The sequence below is a fragment of the Eulemur rufifrons genome, chromosome 3 (genome assembly GCF_041146395.1).
Source record: "Eulemur rufifrons isolate Redbay chromosome 3, OSU_ERuf_1, whole genome shotgun sequence".
NCBI classification, from domain to species: Eukaryota; Metazoa; Chordata; class Mammalia; order Primates; family Lemuridae; genus Eulemur; species Eulemur rufifrons.
Genome location: NC_090985.1, coordinates 1853526 through 1875794, shown reverse-complemented (window position 1 = coordinate 1875794; position 22269 = coordinate 1853526). Strand labels below are relative to the sequence as shown.

The following is a 22269-nucleotide window of genomic DNA, read 5'->3' as shown; positions in this document are numbered from 1 at the left end:
GAGAGGCAGCCCCAGGAAGCCATCCTCGAGGTGTTTGGTGTGAGCAGCTGCCCTCTCCTTTCCCTGGGGCCAGGGGTGGCCTGTGGGGGGTGGGAAGGGCGGGCAGGACCTGCCTTGCCCACTCCCTCTGCTTTCCAGAGAGGGGGCTGGTGGTGCCGGTTCCTGGCTGGGACCCAGTGCAGCCCACACTCCCCGTGAGGGCTCCTCGGGGAGGGCATCGGCTGAAAGGGGCCTCCCAGGCTGTTCCGAACAGGGCAGCCCAGTTCTAGGCTCTTATTTCAAGCTTCTGCATCCTGTTTCATTTCCAGAAAAAGTCCCCGGCCAAAAAAGGCGTGACAACTACTGATCACTAGATGATAAACCTATTTTTCCCAAATTAGTAAATCTCGTCCTTCTGTATGAATCTGCGCAGGAAAGCATCATCCCACAGAAGCATCCGGCCGGCCCGGAGGAGCGGCCGCGGTTCAGCAAAACCCTGCAGGCACCTGCGGACCCTCTGAGCGTTCTCAGACCGTCTGTGGTGACGGCCTCAGGGACAGGGAGGGCCGAGCCCAGGGGTCTGTTGTGCCACCGGCCAGTTCTAGGGACAGAGGCACAGACTCACTTGTCAGGTATGGCTGCCACATAGTTGAAGAGCTGCCACGGAATGCCCTGCAGAATGGAGTTCCGGAAGCTGGTGTGGCTCAGCACGTGTCCGTGGCGCCCGTCGATCACCACGACCTGGATGCCGTCTTCCGCGCCAGGGTACTTGCGCCCGTCCACCTGCGGAGCCAAGGCAACCCGGTGAGGCGGCGGGGGGGGGGCCGAGGGTCTCCGCCTGGGCGGCTCCCGTGCGGACACAGACAGAGGCTGCCTGCGCGGCTGCTCGAAGCATCAACCCCTGCGTTCCTCGGAGCCCCCAGTAGTGGCTGGAATCGTGGTCCCCAAGAGCCACACCCACCTGGACCCTGTTTGGAAACAGGGTCTTGGTGGACATAATTAAGGATTTCAAGATGAAATCATCTGGGATTTGGGGTAGGCCCTGGACCCGGAGACAGCACAGAGGGAGATGGGGGACAGTCTCCCTCGGAGGGTCCAGCAGGAGCTGGCCCGCCAGCGCCTGGACTTCAGGCCCCTGAACTGGGAGAGAAAAACCCTCCTTGTTTTAACCAGAGCCGCCCAGCGTGTCAAGACGTGTTGCCGCCGCCTCCCCATGAGCAGTGGGACCCCGCGGGCAGGGACACCCACCTCGATGTGGGCCGCGTCGCTCCGCAGGTGGAAGAAGTGCTGCCGGGAGCTCTCCAGCTTCACCTCCAGGAAGCGGTCCTTGGTCTTCTGGGAGGGAACGAACCCCGGGCAGGGGTCAGGCCTGGCCGTTCCCCCGGCGCCCGCCCCCCAGCCCGCGTCAGGAGGGGCTCGCGGAGCGGAGCAGCCTCGTGGGGTCTGGGCCCGACGGCGGCTGCCACTCACCAGCTGAGCACCAGAGAGCTTCCGGGGCATGGGCACGTCCACCACGGCCCTCTCGGTGAACCTGGGGTAGGCCGCGGCGGTGCAGTCGCTGACGCCCGCGTTCTTGGGGATGAGCGCCTTGATCTTTAGCCTCTCGCAGCCCTTCACGGAGCAGAAGGCAAACTTCTCCCTCTCGTTCTGAGCCTTCAGCTTCAGGAACAGCAGCCTGCACGTGGGGGCGTGGGGGCCTCAGCCTCGCATCCAACCCCTCCTCCCGCCACCCTCACGCGCCGTGCGCCGTCTCTGCTGCGCGGTCAGACCCGCAGGCCTTGAGGACACAGCCGTGTCCACCAGAGGGCTATGTGTGCTTGGAGAAATTTTAAAAAGCGCATTGGGAAAAATGCTTTAACGACGACAGCAATTGTGTTCTGAGCACGTGCTACACGCCATGCCAGGCACACACCGTGAATCAACTTTTTATCTCTCTGAACCTTCGAACGGTCCTATCCAGGCCACACTACTGTCATCCTGACTTCCCGGTGAGGAACCCGTGGCTCAGAGACATGCAGTGACGTGCCCAGGGCCACGCAGCCGGGAAGTGACAGAGCTGGGCCCCCATCACTGTGCCTGGCGAGGACACGCTCTCCGCCTTCCTAACTCCGGTTTTCTCCAAACCCTAATTTATCCCAAACATTATTTTATACCTTATTAGAAGTAATTATTGTGACAAAAGCTGACTCTCTGGTCCAGGGAGTCAGATTATGAGGAAACCAAGGCAGTGACTTGGGACTCGTCGTCCCTGTTCCTCTGGCTCAGGAAAGTGCTGTCAGGCTGGGTCCCACCTCTGCAGCCTGGGATGACGCCACATGGCCTAACTAGCACAGACCCTCTCCACGACGCGCCCCAAGCCCCATCGGACCACGGCACTGCCGTGACCCCCAGCGCCCACCACACAGCCGGGCACACTTGGGACCACAGAGGGGCCACTGATTGGCTACCCAGTAACCGAGACGATTCTCCCTCTCGCCAGGCCCAGGGGGTCCTGTCCACTCCCGGCTGGTATGTGGTGGAAGGCCACGTGGAGTGGGCCGGCTCAGCCATTCCGTGCCACGTGCCTGCTGAGGGACTGGGAGCAGGTGGCAGCGCAGCAAGGAGCTGACACGTGAGGCCGAGCATGCGTGTGCACACGTGGGACCGTGAGAAAGAGGGAAGGGACAGGTGGGCCACCTCCACCCGGGGCCTTGGCTGTGCTCAGCGCCAGAGCCCAGGGGCCCGGCTGGGGTTGTGCGTCCTGAAGGCGCCTTGGCGTCCCCTCAGTAGCACGGCCACTTTGAGCTCCCTCCAGGGGCTTTCTGTTTCAAGCCACCCGCATCAAGAACTTTGTGTTTCTTGCATCACGTGATCCTTGCACGAAGCAGAAGCTGCTAGAGGGTCCCACGCCCAGGGCTGAGAGTGGAGTGCACCCCCCCTGCGTTCCCTGCGCCCCGCAGAGCAGCGGGGGGCCGGCAGCTGGTGGGGCCCATGGCCATGCCTGCCCTGGAGGCTCCAACAGGGTCAAACCACCCTGGCACCGACGTGCAGAGGTGGGACTGGTCTGGGGTTTCCGCACAAGACTTAGCAGTATTGGGGCTTCCTTGTTGCCACATGCAGCCGGTTACCTGAACCGGGGGGGACCTAAAAGACCAGCTCGCCCGCACTCCTTGTTCTACAGGTCGCAGCTGCCCTCCCCAGCTCCGACCTAGGACTGGGACGTGCCGCCGTCGGCTGAGCTGTGCGGTCCCGGGAGGGACGAGAGCAGCATGGCCGCCTGCCAGCCTCTCTCAGACCCTGGCTGCCACCGGGTCCTGAGTCGGGGCTGTGCACCCCCATGCCACACGGATTCGTAACCGAATAATCCCTGCTTAGGGGCGGCCGGTAAGCTCAGCTAGCCGGGGTTACTAACCCAGAAACACTGAGAGATGGTTCAGAGCCTGTGTATTTCACCCTAGCTACTTATTTTTATGTTACCCTAATGACAAGCTGGTTGTCAAGAGTCCCAGCCAGTAGTAGATAGGACAGTAGCCACTGTGGCAGGTGGTCTCCGTTCGAGAAAGAATGACAAATTGTTAAGGCAGAAAGACTAAAAACACCCTGAGGTTCAACGAGCCTGGGTGTGGAGCCTCCTCCGCAGGAAACAGCGCCCGCAGCCCGGCCGTCAGCAGGCGGCACCGCACGGGAGCGCGACCCCCAACCGAGGGGCCCGGGACTGCTGAGCACCGACAGAAAGGCTAAATGACGCAGCAAAACCTGCTTAAGGTGATAAGGGGACAAATCTTGGATTTTAAACCTTTTGATCAAAGTGGTTCAACTCGTTTAGTGGCAGTTTCCACTTGAAAAATTCCCATCTTTTGAACACGCTATTTCCCATGATCCTAAAACGAGAGAAAATCTGCATGGACGGCGTCTCAGGGACTCGCCTTCCTCACATTTGGCCCCGGCCCGGCCCCTCGTCCTCCTTGTCCCGGGGCAGCGAGGGCAGCTCTGACGGGCGGGCTGGGCGCGTGGCTCAGCCACCGAGAGGGCGCCCTGGCTGGCCAGCCGTGCCGAGTCTCGGGGGCCAGGGAGGTCACCCTGGGCCGTGTTGGGAAGCTGCGTTCTCCCACGGCCCCATCGACAACAGGCCCAAACCCAGCAGGGCCGGCTGTGAGCTGTGGTCACCAGCGAGCCGCTCTCATCTCCCCTAAGGCAGAGATAGAAGCCTCTGCCCCAGGTGGGTGTCCTGAGGATTTGGGATGACGCACTATGCTTTCTGGATTCCAAGATCACTGCCTTCACCTTTTTCCTGAAATAGGCAGAGTCCCTAAAGCCCACGTGTATGTAACAGGCTGTTTTAGTCCCAAAGCTTAACGGTGTTGAGATGTTATTGGAGCACACGGCCCAGGAGGTGCCTAGGAAAGTGCCGCGTTAACCGGCACCGGCTACGTGGCTGTCCTCGGGGTCCCTGAGGCCAAGCCGCCGCCCTGCAGCGCCGGCGCGCCCACTCACCCCGAGTCCTCGTCCCAGTAGTAGTGGCTCCTGCCGGGGTGGCCGTGCTCCAGTTTCTCCATCTGCAGGGTCCTCGCAAAGGTGCCCGTCTTGGACGTCTGCTTCAGCAGGCGATTGTGCACGTCCGCGAGGATGGAGAAGGTGGTGCCTCGCGGGTAGCACAGCCCCACTCGGATCCAGTCGCCCCTGGGAGCGGAGCGGAGTCGGGTCAGAGGCGAGGACGTCCGGGCCACGGGGCCTTCCGCGCCCAGAGAGAGACAGAAGGGTCCCCACCAGACAGCACCCCACTTGCGCATGGGGAGTGTGGGAAGGACCCTGCTGTGGTACTGCCTGAGTGCAAAGGGCGAGGAGAGGGACAGAAGGTGGCTCCCAGTGACAGGAGCACCCAGACGGGTCCCAGCGCCCACACTGGCAGGGAAAGGACATCCTTTCGCTGGGCTGTAAAGGGCGCAGGGTCTGCAGGACCTCGGTGCGGCCCCTCGGGGTCCAGTGCGATCGGAGGGCCCGTTTCATCTCTTTGGGTCTCGCTTTCCGTGTCTGATAAACGTCTTTCTCACAGGGGTACCGTGGCAGGTGAGCAACATGCACAGAAAACACTCGCACACCAACATGCGAAGCCCTGTCTGGGTGCCCTCGGCCCAGTCCCTGCACCTCGCAGAGCCTCCTCGCTCTGTAAAATGGTGACAGTAACACCCGGGGGTTTTGCCATCTGGTGAGCACCTGGCAACGCCAGGTCGGGGTGGAACGCCTGCCGCACGTCAGCCCACGTCATCCTCACTGCGCACCTGCAGGCAGCACCTCCCCGTCCCAAAGACGGAGCAAGGGAGGCCCCCGGAGGTCAGCTGCCCCCGCCCAAGGCCACCCAGGCCCACAGTGGGGGCTCAGCCTGATTTTTGGGTTTTGTTTTTTGTTTTTTGTTTTTTTTTTTTGAGACAGAGTCTCTCTCTGTTGCCCAGGCTAGAGTGAGTGCCGTGGCATCAGCCTAGCTCACAGCAACCTCAAACTCCTGGGCTTAAACGATCCTACTGCCTCAGCCTCCCGAGTAGCTGGGACTACAGGCATGCACCACCATGCCCGGCTAATTTTTCTATATATTTTTAGGTGCCCAACTAATTTATTTCTATTTTGTTTAGTAGAGACGGGGTCTCGCTCTTGCTCAGGCTGGTCTCAAACTCCTGACCTTGAGTGATCCTCCCACCTCGGCCTCCCAGAGTGCTAGGATTACAGGCGTGAGCCACTGCGCCCGGCCTCAGCCTGATTCTTGACGCCTGGGTGCTGTCAACTCTCCAGGTACCTCCTGCGGGGTCACCTGGCTGGCCAGAGGTTCTGTGTGCGGCAAGTCCGGGACTTTGAGCTCAGCCAGAACAGCCGTCCCCGGTCCCGCCGGGCCTGGCCGGGCCCCACTCACTTGTTGAAGTTGATGAGCCAGATGGCGAGTTCCGCGGGTGCCGTGTGGTCCCAGTGGATGGTGTAGCCCTTCTGCAGCGTGACGACGGGCTGGTACTGCTGGTAGTGGGTGCTCCGGGTCAGGGCCCCCTCCAGGTACAGGGGGTGGCCGGGGGAGTCGTTCTTGATGATCTTCATTCGCAGGTTACTGGTCTTGTAGGCTTGGATGTACATCTTTGAAAACCCAAAAAAGGAAACGCACAGTGAGGCTACTACAGGGGATTATTCTAAGCGCGTCTGGTTAACGTCTGAGCACAGTCGCACTCGCGAAGGCGCCTCCTCCTGGCAGCCCGTCAGGAGGCTTGTGTGAAGGAAAGGCCACACGAGGGGACGTCTCCTGCTGGGGACGCAGCCCGAGCCGCCTCTGCAGCCCACCAGTGCGCTGTGGAGGGGCTACCGGTGGAAAATTGGGGGGAGTTTGCTTCGTAGCAAGACGGCAGATTCGGGTGAAGGAGAGAGCTGTGGAAGGAGGGGGGAGGAGGGAGGGGGGAGGGGGGACGTTCACGATTCCACCGCGAAGGTGACTCGCCCTGACCGGCGGCGGCTCTGCGCGCATCGGAGAGAGCGCCTGGGCGTGCTGCCCACCTGTCCCCCTAGTTCTCAGCATGGTCCCCGAGGCCAGTCCGTGTGGTGTCAGTGACACTAGATGAATAAATCGTGTCTCATTTCACACGAAACACTGAGAGCAAAACTGTCAGCATTGAGTTCTGGGGACCACAGAGCCTGGACGCACCAGCCCAGCCTCCGTTTGAAATGCCGTGGCCCGTGTGTGGCACACCCTGCGTTCACGGGGCCACGTCCTGTTGCCGTGGCCAGGATAGGCCACCGCCGTGTGCAGTGACACTGTGCTTTGGAAGGGGGACCTTGCCATCCTGTCTAGCGTTACCACCTCGGAGACGTTAGGAAAACCTTCACCTCTGCCCATCGGATGGAGCTGCCGTGAGTGTGAAAGGTAACAGGTGTGTGCAAGCATCTGTAAGCTGCAGAGTGAAGGAAGGAGATTACTGAAAATATTAACCAGTTGCAGTGACCATAGTCTGGCTCCAACCGTCAGCATTTTCTACAGAGGACAAGCACTGTGTCAGAGAGAGAGGGCGGAAGGGACATGAAGGCTGCTCGTGGGATGCTGAGCGCGTGGCCGCGGGGCTGAGGGTCTGGGCGTCCTCCAGTTATGGAGGACAAGTCCCCGGCTGCCAGCTCCCTTCTGATTCCACGTCCCTCCTTGTCTTGCCCAGCCCCCCAGGCCCCCACCTGCCCCCAGTCTCATCTCAGCCCTCGCCTGTCCACTCACGGCAGGAGCCCCTGTCATCCCACAGGCCCCTCCTGTCCCGGGGCTCTTGAGCGAGCAAGGCTGAGAAAGTCCCACCGTCTGGGACAGGCGCCTCCTCAGAAGTGTATCTACTGGGCGTGCAGCACTGTCCGCGCTCCCTCCACAAGCCGCTTGTCAGCACTCTCCACTCTATGACAGCTCTCCGAGACTTTGTCACCATCTGCAGGCTACCAGCTCCAGCCCACTCCCCGCATTCTCCGCACATGACCTCACCTCCTACCGCAGGGAGAGCTGCCCTCGGCTTCCTGCCCCTGCCCTGCCCTCCCTGACCAGTGTCCTCCTTCCTGAATGCCAGCTCCTGCCCCCACTCCAGCACCCTGTGTCCCTGTGGCCTTTCCTCCCCAGTCTGATCCTAGCTCCCTCTGCCCCCTCTCCTCCACGCCAAAGCCACCATTTGGCTATTTCCCAACACCCTGATTCCTGACGTCCACCGTGATGATGACAGTGCCTGCCTTGCAGGACAGCCATGAAGCAACTTCTTCATTCACACCTGCGTCCTTCCCCACCTGGGACAGCCTGGCCCCCTGCTGCCCTCCGAATCCAGCAAGTCTTCCTTTCCCGAGCCTCCTCCCCCTACTCACGTATTCATCAGTCACCCATCGAGTACGGCAGTGACAACAATGTAAGGAACACCAGCAGTGACAACAATGTAACGAATGCCAGCAGTGACAACAGTGTAACGAATGCCAGCAGTGAACAACAATGTAACGAATGCCAGCAGTGACAACAATGTAAGGAACGCCAGCAGTGACAACAATGTAACGAATGTCGGCAGTGACAACAATGTAACGAATACCGGCAGTGACAACAATGTAACGAATGCTAGCAGTGACAACAACGTAACAGTGGCAACGTTTTCGGTTCTGCTCCAGGCCGGGGGCGGTCTGGACCTGCGCTGTCCCTCACGGCAGCCACCGAGCTCTGGACTTGGAGCTCAGGATCTGAACTTTAACTTTCATTCTCACTAAATTTAAATTTCAAAACCAAAGCAGTGTAAAACATTTCTTCCTGTCTCAATTACCCTGATCTGAACGTTACACATTGTGTGCGTGTAGCAAAGTACCACATGTACCCCCACAGCATACACAACTATGACAGAGCAATAAAAACATAAAAATAATTTTTCCCATTAAACACAACTGTATTGCTTTGGTAGGACTACATTTCACTTTGTTTAAAAGGGAGTGGGCTATAAGTATAAAATATATGGTGAATTTTAAAGACTTAGAACTGAAAAACATATGAACTGTTTCATTGATTTTTATATTGATTACAATGGTGACATAATAGTATTTTGAGTATACTTTGTTAAATAAAATATTAATAAAAATTTCTCCAGTTTCTTTTTACTAGAAAAATTTAAAATTTTTCTACTGGAAAACAGAAAATTTAAGAGGACTGTGTGGCTTGTATTCCACCTTCTGCGGGATAGGGCCAGTGAAGGATTTTACATACTATCCGAAGCCGTCCCCAAAATGTCTCTAAGAAGATTCCACTATTACCCCTATTTTACGGGTGAGAAAACTGAGGCTGCGAGTGTGTGAGTAGTTTGCCCGAGGTCACACGGTAACTGCTGGAGCCCGACCTGAATCCGAGCATGTGACCCAGGGGGTTTCTTTCCTGAGCATTCTGCTTTCCAAGTGCTCTGACTTTGACTTTGTAAAAGTCCTGTTGGATAAAGGGGAAAAATAAAGAAGAAGAAAAAAGAATTGTGTGTCTCTTTCTGGCCTGGCACAGACCTAACATACAGTAGGTGCTCAATAAATGCTTGCTATGTGAGTGAGCGAGCGACCGGCCCCCAGAAGGGGTCCCCACCTGTGCGTAGCGTCCGCTGCAGATGGCGCCCCTCCAGTCCGGGACGCTGATGCAGTCCGGGTGCCGGACCAGCCAGTTGTCGTCCTTGGTGAGGTAGGAGCCGGGGTACTCGGACACGGAGCCATCGACGTCGTGGAACACGGACGTCTTGTCCCCATCCATGTCCAGCTGGTTGAACCAGGGCCCAGGCTCTCCAAAGAACACTCTGGAAGTAATCTGGACAGAGCCCGGGAGAGTCAGGCTGGGCCCCAGGTGAAGGGAAAGTGCAGCTGTCGCCAGGCCGGGGCGAGGTTTCCGATTTCCACTGACATTACTAACCAGCCAAAGCAAAGGTGCCCGGGCGCGGTGGAGACCGCACGCTGACCGCGCAGGCCGGCCGTGCCCCGGGCAGAGGCTCAGCAGGCCCGACTCCCAGACCCGCGCACAGCCCCGGCCCCGGCCCCTGCCCCCTGGGGGCGGCTGCTGCGGGGAGAGGGGACTGCAGGGAAACGGGGCTTCCCGGGCGAGAGTGGGGGGGTCAGGAGCGTGGGTGTGAGTGCATGTGTGCGTGAGAAAGTGCACACACACACACACACACACACACGTGTGGGGCAGATGCAGGGAGAGAAAACGCAAGCGCGTGTGTGTGTTTCAGGAAGCCAGTCTGCAGCGGGGGCCCCTGGAGATCTCCGTGACCGACCTCTTTCAGACCCTCGGTGGCCGGAGTAAGGAAATGACGTAATTAGAGTTTCACGTCTTCCCCTCAGTCTGCCAGGAACCAGGAGGGGGAGGGTCTGGGAAGCCGCAGCCCAGAGACAAGGCCGGGGGGTCCCGCTGCCCTCACCCCGGCTGCTCCTGTGCCCGCTCTGCCCACGTGTGTATGCTCCACTCTCGGGGAGAGGTGGGACAGGGCATCTTCGGCACAGACTTCCCTTGGAAACGGCTGGGTTGGTTTGTGCCAACTCCGGTGGCCTGGTCACGGGACTCTGCGTGTCAGCGCTGAGACCTGGCTTCGGGCTGGGTGAGGGCGAGCGGGCGTTTGCCCGGCCCTGACCCGCGGGCAACCTGCACTTGGACTTTTCCAGCTGGGAGTCGGCCCGGGGACCAGTGAATCACCCCCGAGTCTGGGTCTGCCGGGAGCCTGCCCTGGCGCCGCACTCACCGGGACGTCCTCAAAGGTGATGCCGGTCACGTTGTTGTGGGGGCAGCTCTGCCAGGCGTTGTTCAGGCGGAAGGCCAGGGCGCTGGTGTGCCGGCCCTCCAGGGCGGCGAACTTCCGGAAAGTGCAGTTCTGGACATTGACCGGGCCGTCATAGAACTGGATTCCTCTGATCGGAAAATTCCTGCGGAGGAAGGAGGTGAGGTGTCAGTCTGAACCGTGTTGCTTGCCCCTTCTGAGGTGGGCGGTGTCAGAGACTCCCTGGGTCCAGCCGTTCCTGGTCCCCGCCTCGAGCAACTCCCCCGACCCGGGTCATTATTGGTTCATTAGTTAGTTCCCTGGGAAGGCAGGTGTGGGCACAGTGAGTGGCGGCGAATGACTACACGGACGGGCGGACAGATAGATGTCTATCTAGCGGCTGGCTTGGCGTTTGGGGGATGGTCTTCTGTTCCAACATTTCCCCCAATTTCCCCATCACATGAAGAGTCACTGGGTAAATTCTGTGAGTCCTACTGCAATATTGGCAGTTGGCAATATCGTGTCCCTCGGGAGGTAGAGCTGTTAGTCACCATCGCCCTAGTCTAGTTGCTATGGCAATTTAATCAGATGAAGACCCAGACGGTCTCTCCTCTGTGAGTAAGACCGGCAGGGTGCTGGGCGTCGTAAGCAGGAGGGAAAGGACACAGGATGGAAGATGATGAAAATGTGGTAAAAATAATCACAGTGCAGCTTGTGTAGCATCCCCAGGAGAGAGGGCAGGCCCGCCGGGCAGGCAAGGCCGTGCACGGGCAGGGAGCCCCAGGAAGGCCCTGACACCCAGAGGGCAGGAGCAAGGGGTGGGAGGGGGCCACGGGCCTGGAGACGGAGGTTGAGAGATGGGACGAGAACTGGCGAGTTGGAAATTCCTTGGCCTAGCGGGGAGTCGGCTGCTCAGAGAGGCTTCCCCCGTTGGCCCGGGACTGCTGGGCAGGCCGTGGGACCCCTGGGCAGGCCGTGGGAGGCCAGGGCCTCCGGCGGCCCTTCCTGGCCTGGCCCCACATCCAGGCCTGCTCGTTCCCCAGGCCCAGCACTAAGCTCACACTGGCGTCTCTGGCCCTGGGTCAGGCCCGCTCCTTTCCACAGCAAACACAAAGAAGCAAGGGCAGGCCGGGCACGGTGGCTCACGCCTGTAATCCTAGCACTCTGGGAGGCCGAGGTGGGCGGATCGTTTGAGCTCAGGAGTTCGAGACCAGCCTGAGCAAGAGCGAGACCCCATCTCTACTAAAAAAATAGAAAGAAATTATATGGACAGCTAAAAATATATATAGAAAAAATTAGCCGGGCATGGTGGTGCATGCCTGTAGTCCCAGCTACTCGGGAGGCTGAGACAGAAGGATCCCTTGAGCTCAGGAGTTTGAGGTTTCTGTGAGCTAGGCTGATGCCACGGCACTCACTCTAGCCTGGGCAACAGAGCGAGACTCTGTCTCAATTTTTTTTTTTTTTTTTTAAATAAAATAAAAAAAAAAAAAAAAAAAGAAGCAAGGGAAGAGCGAGGAAAAAGAAACCAGAAAAGGGATCTGTCCTCGGGGGGAGGCCACACTCCAGCTGTCCCTGACCCTACACCCTGGGCTCCTCTCCGGTCCAGTGTGGTTCCCCGAGGAAGCCCCCAGTCACACTGGTCTTGGCGACATGTCTTCAGTGGCCACCAAAGACACCTTGCATTTCCATATTTTTGTATTTATAACTGATTAGCATCATGGCCCGGAAACCTGATTCTCCTGGAGTCCCGTGTGTTTTCCGCTGAGGGCATTTAGGGAAGCCCGTTCTCACTAGCTCTGTGTGAAGCCGCAGCCTCACTCCACCTGCAGACCCCAGTTGTGTCAACGGTTGGGACCGCGCAGTCCTGCCTTCCTGCCTGCAAAGGCAGTTTGAGGGGCCTGGGTTTGGCAGAGCTTCCACGAACCAGGTCACCTCTGGAAGCCGCAGAACATTCTGGCCCGGGGACGCTGTGACCGTCTGCAAAGAAACCCTGAATATGCAGAGCCAGAGTCACTCCCACAAAGGACAGGGGGACGGCTCCACCACCTACGTTAGAAGCAAGGGCTCCTGACGGCTCGTGCCTTTGCAAACCTTCTCAGAGCACACCCGCTCGGGCGGCAGTTTCAGGTGTGCGTGTATTTTGTGTCCTGACTCTAGTGGCAGGAATTACATTTTCCCAGAGAACGAGAGGACAGCTCGGGGGGCAAGAAGGACCGATCGTATCACTCGGGGCACAGGGACGGCTGTGCTACCCGCGGGCTCAGGCCTTGCTCCACTGAGTTCCCACCCGAGCAGAAACTCCCGCAGAAGGGGGAGCCTTGCGCAGCCCTGCCCTGGGCCGTGGCTGTCGGAGGCATCACTGAGCCCATTTGCCCTGTAAGTTCGCCAGCTCTCCGAGTCACCCGCTGCCCTCTGCAGCGCCCGGGGTCATCAGGCTGTGTCAGAGCCGCTGCGGCAGCGGGGCCGGGACTCCTCGCGGCAGCCCTGCTGACCTGCAGCTGAGCACGTCTGACCGTTGGAAAGACCCTCCCGCACCGAGCCAATCCCAACCCGCAGGGCGCACGTGGGGCGAGTCTCGAGTCTCCTGCACATGGCAGCCCTGAGCGTGAGTGACCCCTTCCCCGTGCTGTCCCCTCAGCAGTGACCCCTCTCCCGGTTGAAGGTCCCAGTCCACATGTGACGTGGCTTCGGATTCTGTCCCTCCCATTATTCTGCTGAGTGTGCTCCGCCTGAGGCTCCCTCCCACCGCAGAGGCGGGTGAAGCCCCCGGGAGTGTGCCGCCCTGGGACAGTGGGGCCACGGTCCCCGACCCTGGACACCAGACGACCGCTAACTCAGCCCACGCCCACAGGGTGCATGCGACAGCCATGCCACCCGTGGGCTCGATGCAACATTATCTTTGGACGTCCGTCCCCATTCCAGATCTCACTCCTCCGTTGTTAGTCTCGGTGGCTGGTGGGGGACGAGTAACTCGTCGTTGGCAGGTAGGAACCGCCCACTAGCTTCTCCCCCCATCGCTGCCACCTGGGCTAAGCCGCGCAGGACAAGGGGCCACCGTGGCCGCAAACCTACTGGCCTATCGGGAGGGTCCGTCCGCTGTGGTCCAGGCCGCCCGGGCCCCAGATCCTGTTGTCCATCATTTCCGTCCCCACGTTGCCACTCTCGCCCACAAACAAGCTGTTCTTTATCTCCTGCTTGGAGCCGTCGTCATACGGGAAGGTCCCACCACTGCCGAGAGACCAGGGTTGAGGTGAGGTGCCCAGAGACCAGCTCCCCCCCGGGCCCAGGCACAACGGTCGCTCTTACCTGGCCAGGGTCAGGCCGATGCCATTGTCAGCAAACCTGGGGACAAAAGCAGACAGTCAGCGCGAGCCCGGCCTCCACATCCGGTGGGGTCGTGGGGGGACGACCCTTCCTTGCCCCGGGGCCGAGCTGTGGACGCTGTGGGGACAGCGGTCTTTTCATGGGCGGAGGCTTTGTCCCGGGACTGGTGACTCCTGCATTGTGCACAGTGAGGGGATGTTCTGGGTCCCTCCCACGTGGCCTCTGACCCCAGAGAGAACATGGTGACGCCGTGGCTCTCAGCGTTTGTGGCACTTTGCATTGGCAGCACTCAGACTGCGCCACGTGCGTCCCGCCCCAGACCCCTCCTCTGCGAGGCCAGGGCTAGGTGGGGGCTGGGTCGGAGAGGCTGGCGCGCCCCCACTCTGGGGCAGCGCTGGGCAGGCGGGGTGGGCGGACGCAGCTCCACCTTTCCTTTCCGTCCCCGCTGCCGTTCCAGCCGAGCAAGAGGCCCAAACAGCCGAGGCCCAGTTTCCTGGGAGTCAGGCAGATGCCGGCCCTGAGGACAGCAGGAGTCATTGGCAGTGGCCCCGGGGCCATCTCGCCAGCTCTCTTTGGCCTCTGCCCTTTTTAAGGGTCAGGGTGGAAGTGCTCCGGGGACCACCTGGCTGTGAGTGACGGGAGCGCACAGTCTGAGCCACCGCAGACCCTACGGCCAGACGGGGTGGCCGCCTTCATCTCCCTCGCCACGGGGACAGGTAGAACTAACCGGGCTCCTCGGCTGGCCACTGTCCCCTGCACACCCCGCGGCTCCTCTCTCGACCAACCTCTCTGCTTCCGGCACCTTCCGTGGCGCCACGTCACCCCCAGCTTCCGCGTTTCCCTCCTGTGAGCTGCGCCAGGCTGGTCCCCGTGTCCCGCGTGCTCTCTCGGTCCCAGCATCCTTGTCTGCCCCCGCCCGCTCTCTGTCAGGACACGTGTGCTTTCCCCTTTCCGGAAGCCCGTCCAGCTCGGAGCAACCGTTCCGGGCCCTCACGCGGGGCCTCACACTCTCCAGTTTTTTCCCAGAACCCCTTCGTGGCCTTTCATGTCACTGCTGTCCCCCAGCGCCCTGACCGCGGGCCCCATCCTCCTCCGTGTCCCTGGGAACCTCACGGGGACTCAGCTCCCACCGCCGATCCACAGGTGGCTCTAAGATCAGTCACTTTTCCCACCTGCCTGTGCACAATCCGGGCATTTCCACTCCCTGCCGCACACGCACCCCAACCTGCCACGTCAGAGACACGACCACCCTCGCGACCACCTTCCCTCCACACCTGCTCGCTATCCCCAAGGCTGTTTCAGCCGAGCTCCCACGACCCGGAATTCCCTCCCCTCCGGGCCGCAGCGGCGGGATCTGAGCTGGCTTTGCCGCTGGCCCGCCTGCAGCCGGGGTCACCGGAGTGGCCTTTCTGAAGCAGCCTCGCGGGCAAAGGCCAGAACGCTCCAAAGGCCGCTGTCCGCACCACTCCCGTCCACTCGTGGCGCGGCCGTGGTGCCAGCCGGTTCTGGGCCATCTCAGGTGAGTCTGGCAGAGATTAAAAGCCACGCGGGGGGGGCGGGGGGGTCTTCACAGTGTTTCTTGCTGCCCCAAATCTGGCCTTTACCATCTCTGCAGAAACCTCAACTCCAAAATGTTTAACAAACCAGAACCAAGAAACTCGCTGGACTTGGAGCAACTGCAGAGAAGTTCAGCGTAGACGCCATCTCGTCTCTGCCACCCAGGGCTTCCAGCCACCCCCTGCGCCATGTCCCCTGAGCGTCCCCAGATGAGCAGCCTGGCGTCTTATTGCACCGACGGGCGTCTCCTATCGTGGGAGCCCTTCCCTCCCCGCAGCCGCATCTGCCCCCGGCCTGCGACTTCTGTCCTCCAGAGCCAACTGGGACAGCCTCGTCCCCTCCCTGCCCCTCAGAAATCCAGAATCGCTCCCTCCTTCCCGCCTGCTTCTCCAGGCACGAAACCACCTGTTCTGGGCACAGGGGAGATCCCCCTCCGCAGCGAGGGTCCCCGCACCCCTGTCCCCCTGAGCCAGTCCCCCCAGATCTCTGCTGTCCTCTCCCCGTCGCTGCCGGGCCTCTGGTCCCCCTCACACACTTTTCACTCCCCTTTCCCCTTTATTTCTCCTTTCATTAGTCACAATAAAATGGAGGAAATAAATACATTTACTTCCTGCATGGAATTTCTAATCCCCCATTTTTAATACAAAAGGCAGACAGCAGAACATTTCACAATATTCCCTTAAAAACAAATTCCAGCTCAGCCGCCTGTCCCTGCTGGCCTTTGTCCAGAAGGTGGCCAGCTGGTGGCTCCACCGGGGACCTTAGACCAAACCTCCATGTGCCTGCCTTTTCCACGGGGGCCTTGGAGTCCAGCGAACCGGGGCTTCAAGTCCCAGCGCAAACACTCAGCTGGGGAAATTCACTACGCTGAACCGCGGTTCACATCTCTAAGGTGGAGACAATAATTCACATCTTGGAGAAACATGCAAAGAAAGAGATGCAACCAAGGCATCGCCACACAGTGGGTACCCAGAATATTCCGGCTTCCTGTTTCTTCCCTCCCTCAGCTGACAGTCCGTGTGACCTTGCCAGAGCCGAGCCCAGTCATGACCCACAGCACCTGGCATTGTGGGCGGAAGCCAACTCGCTGTTTTAGGTTTTGTTTTTCGATTTGTTTTTTGGCCTCCACCTGCTGCCGTCCTGCGCCCCTGCCTGGCTGGGGGACAAGAAGGCCACACATCAGCATGTCTCCTTTCCTCTGTCTGCGGGGGTGGGGAGAGTGTCCTGTCCCTGTGTGCCAAGGCCACCCCCCCACTCACCGGCAGCTGTCCAGCCACACGTCCCCGCCGCGCAGCCAGGCGCCGTGGTCCTGGTTCTTGTAGGCCGTGAAGTGCCTGATGATGGCCGGCTCGCGGGGCTTCAGCGGGTCGGCGTCCCGGTGGGGGCTGTATCTGCGGCACGGCAGGGGGAGGGCGCGGGTGGGGGTGGGGCACTGGCTGTGCCCACTCCCTCGTGGGCTCTCTGAGCCTCTGTCTACTCCTGGAAGGTCCCCAGAAGGCACTGACTACGCGAACCGATCCCCAGCGCCTGGGCTCTGGGAGGCACGTCCTGGGCTCATCTCGGAAGCAAGACGGCTCCCTCCAGGCCCAGTCCCTGCGGGCTGCAGACACGCCACCTCTATCGCTCATCGCACCACGGAAGAGCCTCCCCGGCGTGGGGTCAAGGCCCAGAGGCAAGTTCAGACAGCCGGTCCCAAACCAGCAGGCAGGGCGTCCAGGGGGCCGGGACGGAGGGGCTGCAGGGTCCCCAGCAGTCACCTGGAGCCCGTGCCTGTTCTAGGCACGTCCCGGTGCAGGACGGGGCTGGGAGAGGACGCTCACTGACATCGGGTCCGGCAAGGCGGTTCCGTGGACACCGTCGTGTTCTAGTCTACCCGCTGCTGCGGAGACCAGGCCCCCGGGCCCTTCGCAGGGTCCTGGTCTCGCCAGGTACCTTTGAGAAGCAGCCCCAGCCCTGCCGAGCTCCGGACGTGTCTATAAGCACAACCTGCCGTTCTTTCCCATTAAACTGGTGGGGAAGTTTCTCTCCTTTCCTCTTTACCTTTTCACCCGGGTCCAGCCTGCCGTGGCCCTCGCCACCCGACCCCTCGCCGGGAGTCGGCTTTGCTGGGGGACGTCGGCAAAACTTCCTCCAGGAGCTGCCGTCTCCCTTTGGCTGCTGGGGCCTGAACCCCAACCCAGACTCTCCCACAGGACCCCGGCACCCAGCTCAAGGCCCGGCACACAGACAGTGCTCAACAGATGCTCAGTGAATGAACGAATGGCTGGGTGAGAGGGAGAGAGGAGCTGGACCGCGAGGCGCTGTGGCCTGTGTCCCCGAGAGCTGGGTACCTGGCGGAGATGACAGAGAGGAAGGGCCGCTTGTCCTTGGCGGAGGCCGCGGTGGTTTTGACCCCGTTGTCTATGATCATGCCAGCCTGGGGGGAGACCAGCAGGGACACATTAGCTCCTCCGTGGGCCACGGGTGTCTCTTCACACCCAGCCGCACTGCGTGCTCCTGAATGCCCGGGAGACCAGCTCTGCGCTCGGGCTGCGTTAACAAAGGTAGAGGGTTTATAGTGAGGGAGGTGAGAAACCTGCCTTATCCCGCCTTGCTCAGACCAAATCGGGAATATTTGACCTCTTTGAGGTGCAGATGAGGAAACTGAGGTCTAGAGAGGCGAAGGACATTGTTCAAGGCCACACGGCAAAGTCCACACCAGAAGCGACGCTGCTTTAGGCGGTTACTAGCCCGGGCTCCCAATCAAGAACGTTCTTGGGAAGTCTGTCTGTAACGACTGAAAAGCAACGCTGAACCCAAGTCTCATCTTTGCCTCGGGAGGGTCGTGGCCTCACTCGGCGCCTGCCCGGCTCGAGGAGGGAACTGGCTTTCCTGCCAGGCTCTAGGCGCCCACTCTGCGCACCACGGCCGGGGAGTCCAGGCTTCCTCCCCTCCTGGGGTCAGAGGGTGGGCGGAGAGGGGTCAGAGGGCGGGCGGACTCCCGGCTCTGCTCTCACGAGCTGTGACTCTGGGCCAGTCCCTTCACCTCTCTGGCCTCAGACGTGTCATCTGGTCTGACAGCAGCTGTTTCGCAGGGCAGCTGTGGGGACTGAGGAAGACCCCCCGGGTGACGACCGCTGGGGCAGGGGCCTCATGCTGCCCTGGGAGTTAAGTTCATCCTGGGCGTGACCACCAAGGACGGGCCTGCCCTGTGTGGGGGACCCAGCCAGGCTGCGGTTCCTCTCTGTCCCTTCCCTCCCGCCTTCCCCTCGCCGCTCCTTGGTGGACCCTCCCTCGCATTCCTTCCCTGTCCAGCCTCCCCAGGCCTCCCCGGCACCGCGTGGCCCCTGCTCACGGAAGGCCTCTCGAGGGCAGCGGGTGTCTCCGCCAGAGCCGACACACGCTCCGCCCCGTCCCTGCCCTCGGTGCCAACGCGGCCTCTGCAGCTCCGCACGGGGACAGCTCCCCGAGGTCCTTCCGCCTCAGAAACGCCCTCAGAGGCGCTGTCCCAACCCTCCTCTGCCAAGGCTGCTCTCACACGTCTGGCCTCCGCCCAGGAAACTGTCCTCTCCCTGGTCTCTGGGACGGGACGCTGCCCAGGTCTCTCCTCTCCGCTCGTCCCTCCTCCCGGGCCCCGTCCCCACCCCTCTCCTGTGCGAGCACAGGTCTGTTCCCAGGCGGCGTCTCTGCCTCCTGGTCTCCTCCCCAGCTGAGCTTTTCCCGATCTTTTTTGGGCCCAGGATGTAGCCATTCCCCTGTACAAGCCTCAGTTTCCCCGTTCGGACCGTTCGAAACAGGGCCAGACCACCTGCTCGGCATTCGGGGGTCCGTCTGTACATGGCCCCGACATGGTCGGACCCCGCGGCCCCCGGAGCAGCGTCTCTGGCCTCAGCCTCACTCTAAGCTCTGTCCCCAGTCCTGGCTGCTGTCCTTGCCGGGGGTCCTTGACAGGCTTGGGATCAGTGGTCTTGGTCCCCCCCATTTTCCCAGCACTGGGCTCGGCGCTGGGCACAGGGCAGATGCCTGGGGAATGCTGGCGAGTGGTGACGGGGAGTCGGGAATCTCCTGTCTCCCACCTCCGCGCTCAGCTCTGCGTCCGCGGAGCAGCAGGGAGCGGCCGCCAGAGCCCCCCACCTGCCTTCAGGGCCACAGCCTGCTTTCCTCCAGCCCAGGGGTCCGGCCTCGCTTCTCACAGGGGACACGACGCCCGGCCCCACCAAGCGAGCCGCACATGGGGCTCAGGTGCTCAGCGCAGGACCACCCAGAGCAGCCCCTGCCGGCAGCCTGAGTGAAGGCAGCTCTCGCTGCTTTGTCCCGGCCAGACGCAGAGGGGACGCCCCATGGGACGTCCCTGCCAAGAGGGGCCGGTGGCCCGGGAGGCCGCAGTGGCTCTGTCTTCCTCCAGACCCGCGGTAGGAAGTCAGCCGTCCCACTGCGGCCAGCAGCTGTCCCGCTCGCACCACCCGCAGGCCTGGGAAGGGGACCGAGAGGCCACAGGGACACCAGCCCGGAAGGACTTACCCGGTAGTTGGAATGTGCTCGGTTGTTGTGGAACTTGCCCAGCGGGCTGTGCTCCGAGTAGCCCGGGGAGTACATCCCCGCGGACGGGCCCGTCGGCACGTGGTGAAAAATGAACCAAAATCCGGTTTCCTGCGGGGGGAGCAGGAGGGGAGGCCGCGGAACTCAGCCCAGCGAGCTCCCGGTCAGGCGGCCACGCTCCCGCACCGGGGCTGGTCTGCATCTGTCCCCAGAGGGGCCCCCGCCACCCGGCCCCTCCAAACACAGCTCCGGGGGCCCAGTTCCCAAAGGGGAGCAGTGAAAAGTCTGAGACCAATGTCGTCTGTGGGGTCCACCCCGCTAGTTAAAGCCCTACATAGGGTCCTGCCCTACCAGACCGGGGCCCCTAACTGCGGGTGCAGAGCCCCTGCGGGGTTAGACTCTTCCCCCGGGCGCACGATACGAGGACGCCACGGATGTTCCCCGCGTTCCCCTTCATCCCGCAGATGCAGAAGCTGAGACCAGAGACGGCACCTGTCCAGGTGGGGTCCCGTGGGGGCCGGAGCATGGGGCGGGGAGCCAGGCTGTGTAGACAGGGTGCTGGGCTCCTGTCCTGCCCCCACCCCCCAGCTGTATGTGCCCCTGGGCACGTGAGCCGTCCCTGCCTCAGTTTCCTCCCCCACCAGATGAGGGCAATCGCAGTGCCCATGCCATGGAGTTGATGCGAGGATCAAATTGTGTCCGCTCACCGCACGGACGTGCCAGGCACCAAACCCAGCTGGAGTAATTTCATCCCAAGGCTGAGTTATCGTACATCGAGTGCTCGGCACTCATAGCTATGGCCACCGCACTATGCAGTGACAGAACTGTCATTAAAGCCAGGCCCCCCAGCCTGTTGTCCTCCTGTTCACTGCAGCTCAGGCCGGCTGCGTGGACGTCTGGACGTGGGCTCAGAACACGCGTGTTTCCAGGTCAGCCTCAGTTGTCTCCCCGCCCCAGCGCCCACCGCCGCTCCCCGCCGGAGCAGGGCCTCCTGCTCACCTCGGACCCTGCCGCCGCGCAGTTGATGAGGTTGTTGTTGGGATTGGCCATCCAGAAGGTGGACACGGCGCTGCGGGGGGCAGAGACGGGAGAGGTCACTGGCTTGTCCGTCTGGAACCCCACTTGTCATTAGAGTGTGGTGATCGCTTAAGCACTTAAAACGTTGAGGAATTGAGGGGGTGCGGGTCTTTAAGGTGGGGGTGGCGTGTGGGTGAGGTCTGAGATTGGCTCTAAAATAAATGGAAGCCCCGGGAGGGGCCTTGGAGTCTGAGGTTGGCTGCACAGGGAGCTCTCTCCCTGTCCCCCTGTCCCCCTGTCTGTCTCCCTGTCCCCCTGTCCCCCTGTCTGTCTCCCTGTCTCTGTCTCCCTGTCTCCCTGTCCCCCTGTCTGTCTCCCTGTCTCTGTCTCTCTGTCCCCCTGTCTGTCTCTCTGTCCCCCGTCTCCCTGTCCCCATGTCTCCCTGTCTCCCTGTCTCCCTGTCTGTCTCCCTGTCCCCCTGTCTGTCTCTCTGTCTCCCTGTCTGTCTCCCTGTCTCTGTCTCTCTGTCTCTGTCTCCCTGTCCCCCTGTCCCCCTGTCTGTCTCCCTGTCTCTGTCTCCCTGTCTCCCCGTCTGTTTCTCTGTCTCTCTGTCTCTGTCTCTCTCGTGTCTAGAACAGGGCTGGTGTGGGTGGGGCCTCCGTGTACACACTGCGGGCGCCGAGGTGGCAGCCGCTTCCTCTCATCAACACACCGTGTGGCATCAGGAAAGCCCCGGGGGTGAGAGCAGTGGTCTTCTTTGGGCAAGAATGGTGCCAGGAGGGAAACTGAGGAAGGAGAAGGGCAAAGACACACTCCTGCCTCCTCCTCAGGAAGCCGTGGCTGCAGGAGGTCCAGGGCTGGAGGGCCCAAGCTGCCCAGAGCCTTGGGTGCGAGGTCAGGCGCTGGGCCTAGAGGCCGAGTGAGCGTGTGCTCACGCGTGTCCTCCCGGCCCAGGCCCCGGGTGGCACAGGGGCACGGAGGGGAGGGGCACTTACTTGCAGTCCTGCCTGGGCTTGGGGATGTAGCCCGGGTAGGAGTCCTCCGTGATTATCTTGCACATCTTGCTGTCGCGGTCGGAGGGCAGGAGGGTTCCGGACTTGACAAGGAGGCCCAGACAGTGGTCAAAGGTGTTGCGCTCCTCCGGCCCGTCCTCCGTGAAGAAGCAGTGGCCCAGAGAGTTGTAGCCCACGACGTCCTTGATCTACACGGCAAGACAGGACGTTTCACCACGCATCCAACTATGCGCCTGTTCATGCATTCATTCAACAAACACCAAACAGTGCGAGCTGCACACGCTCCCGGGAGGAGCGCTGGGGTTTGGAGATGGCACTGACACAGCCGTCCCCTCTCACGCACACCCTGCCCTCGTGCAGCCCCTGGGGTGAGGCCACAGGGGGCTGCAGACTCCAGCTCCTCAGTTTCCTTCTCGGACTCACAGAGCCAGTGGGGGGAGCGGAAAGCACGTTCGAATAGGTGTTGGGAGACCAGGGCTGCGGTCTCAGTGGCCCTCCCACCTCCTACCGCCCCCCACCCCCACTCACCTCCCCCCTCCCACCTCCCACCAGGACCCGGACGAGTCTCCTTTCTGCAATCACTTTCCCACCACAGAACGAAGGACTTGAACTCCACGACCCCCAAGAGCCCCTCCGGTCCG

At 61.3% G+C, this 22269-nt stretch overlaps 1 protein-coding gene across 1 annotated transcript in view; it reads right to left on the bottom strand.

Annotated features, from left to right (window-relative positions):
• CEMIP (cell migration inducing hyaluronidase 1) overlaps positions 1-22269 on the bottom strand; it is a 150925-nt gene that overhangs the window by 5164 nt on the left and 123492 nt on the right. Inside the window, exons 14-27 of the mRNA XM_069466540.1 lie at positions 21611-21816; positions 20598-20667; positions 19581-19709; positions 17411-17496; positions 16340-16471; positions 13506-13541; positions 13272-13427; positions 10185-10365; positions 9044-9259; positions 5861-6072; positions 4453-4638; positions 1450-1654; positions 1228-1314; positions 605-762 (exon numbers count right to left, since the gene is read on the bottom strand). Of these exons, the coding sequence (XP_069322641.1) occupies positions 605-762; positions 1228-1314; positions 1450-1654; positions 4453-4638; positions 5861-6072; positions 9044-9259; positions 10185-10365; positions 13272-13427; positions 13506-13541; positions 16340-16471; positions 17411-17496; positions 19581-19709; positions 20598-20667; positions 21611-21816 (2060 nt within the window). The remainder of the gene's footprint in view (positions 1-604; positions 763-1227; positions 1315-1449; positions 1655-4452; positions 4639-5860; positions 6073-9043; positions 9260-10184; positions 10366-13271; positions 13428-13505; positions 13542-16339; positions 16472-17410; positions 17497-19580; positions 19710-20597; positions 20668-21610; positions 21817-22269) is intronic.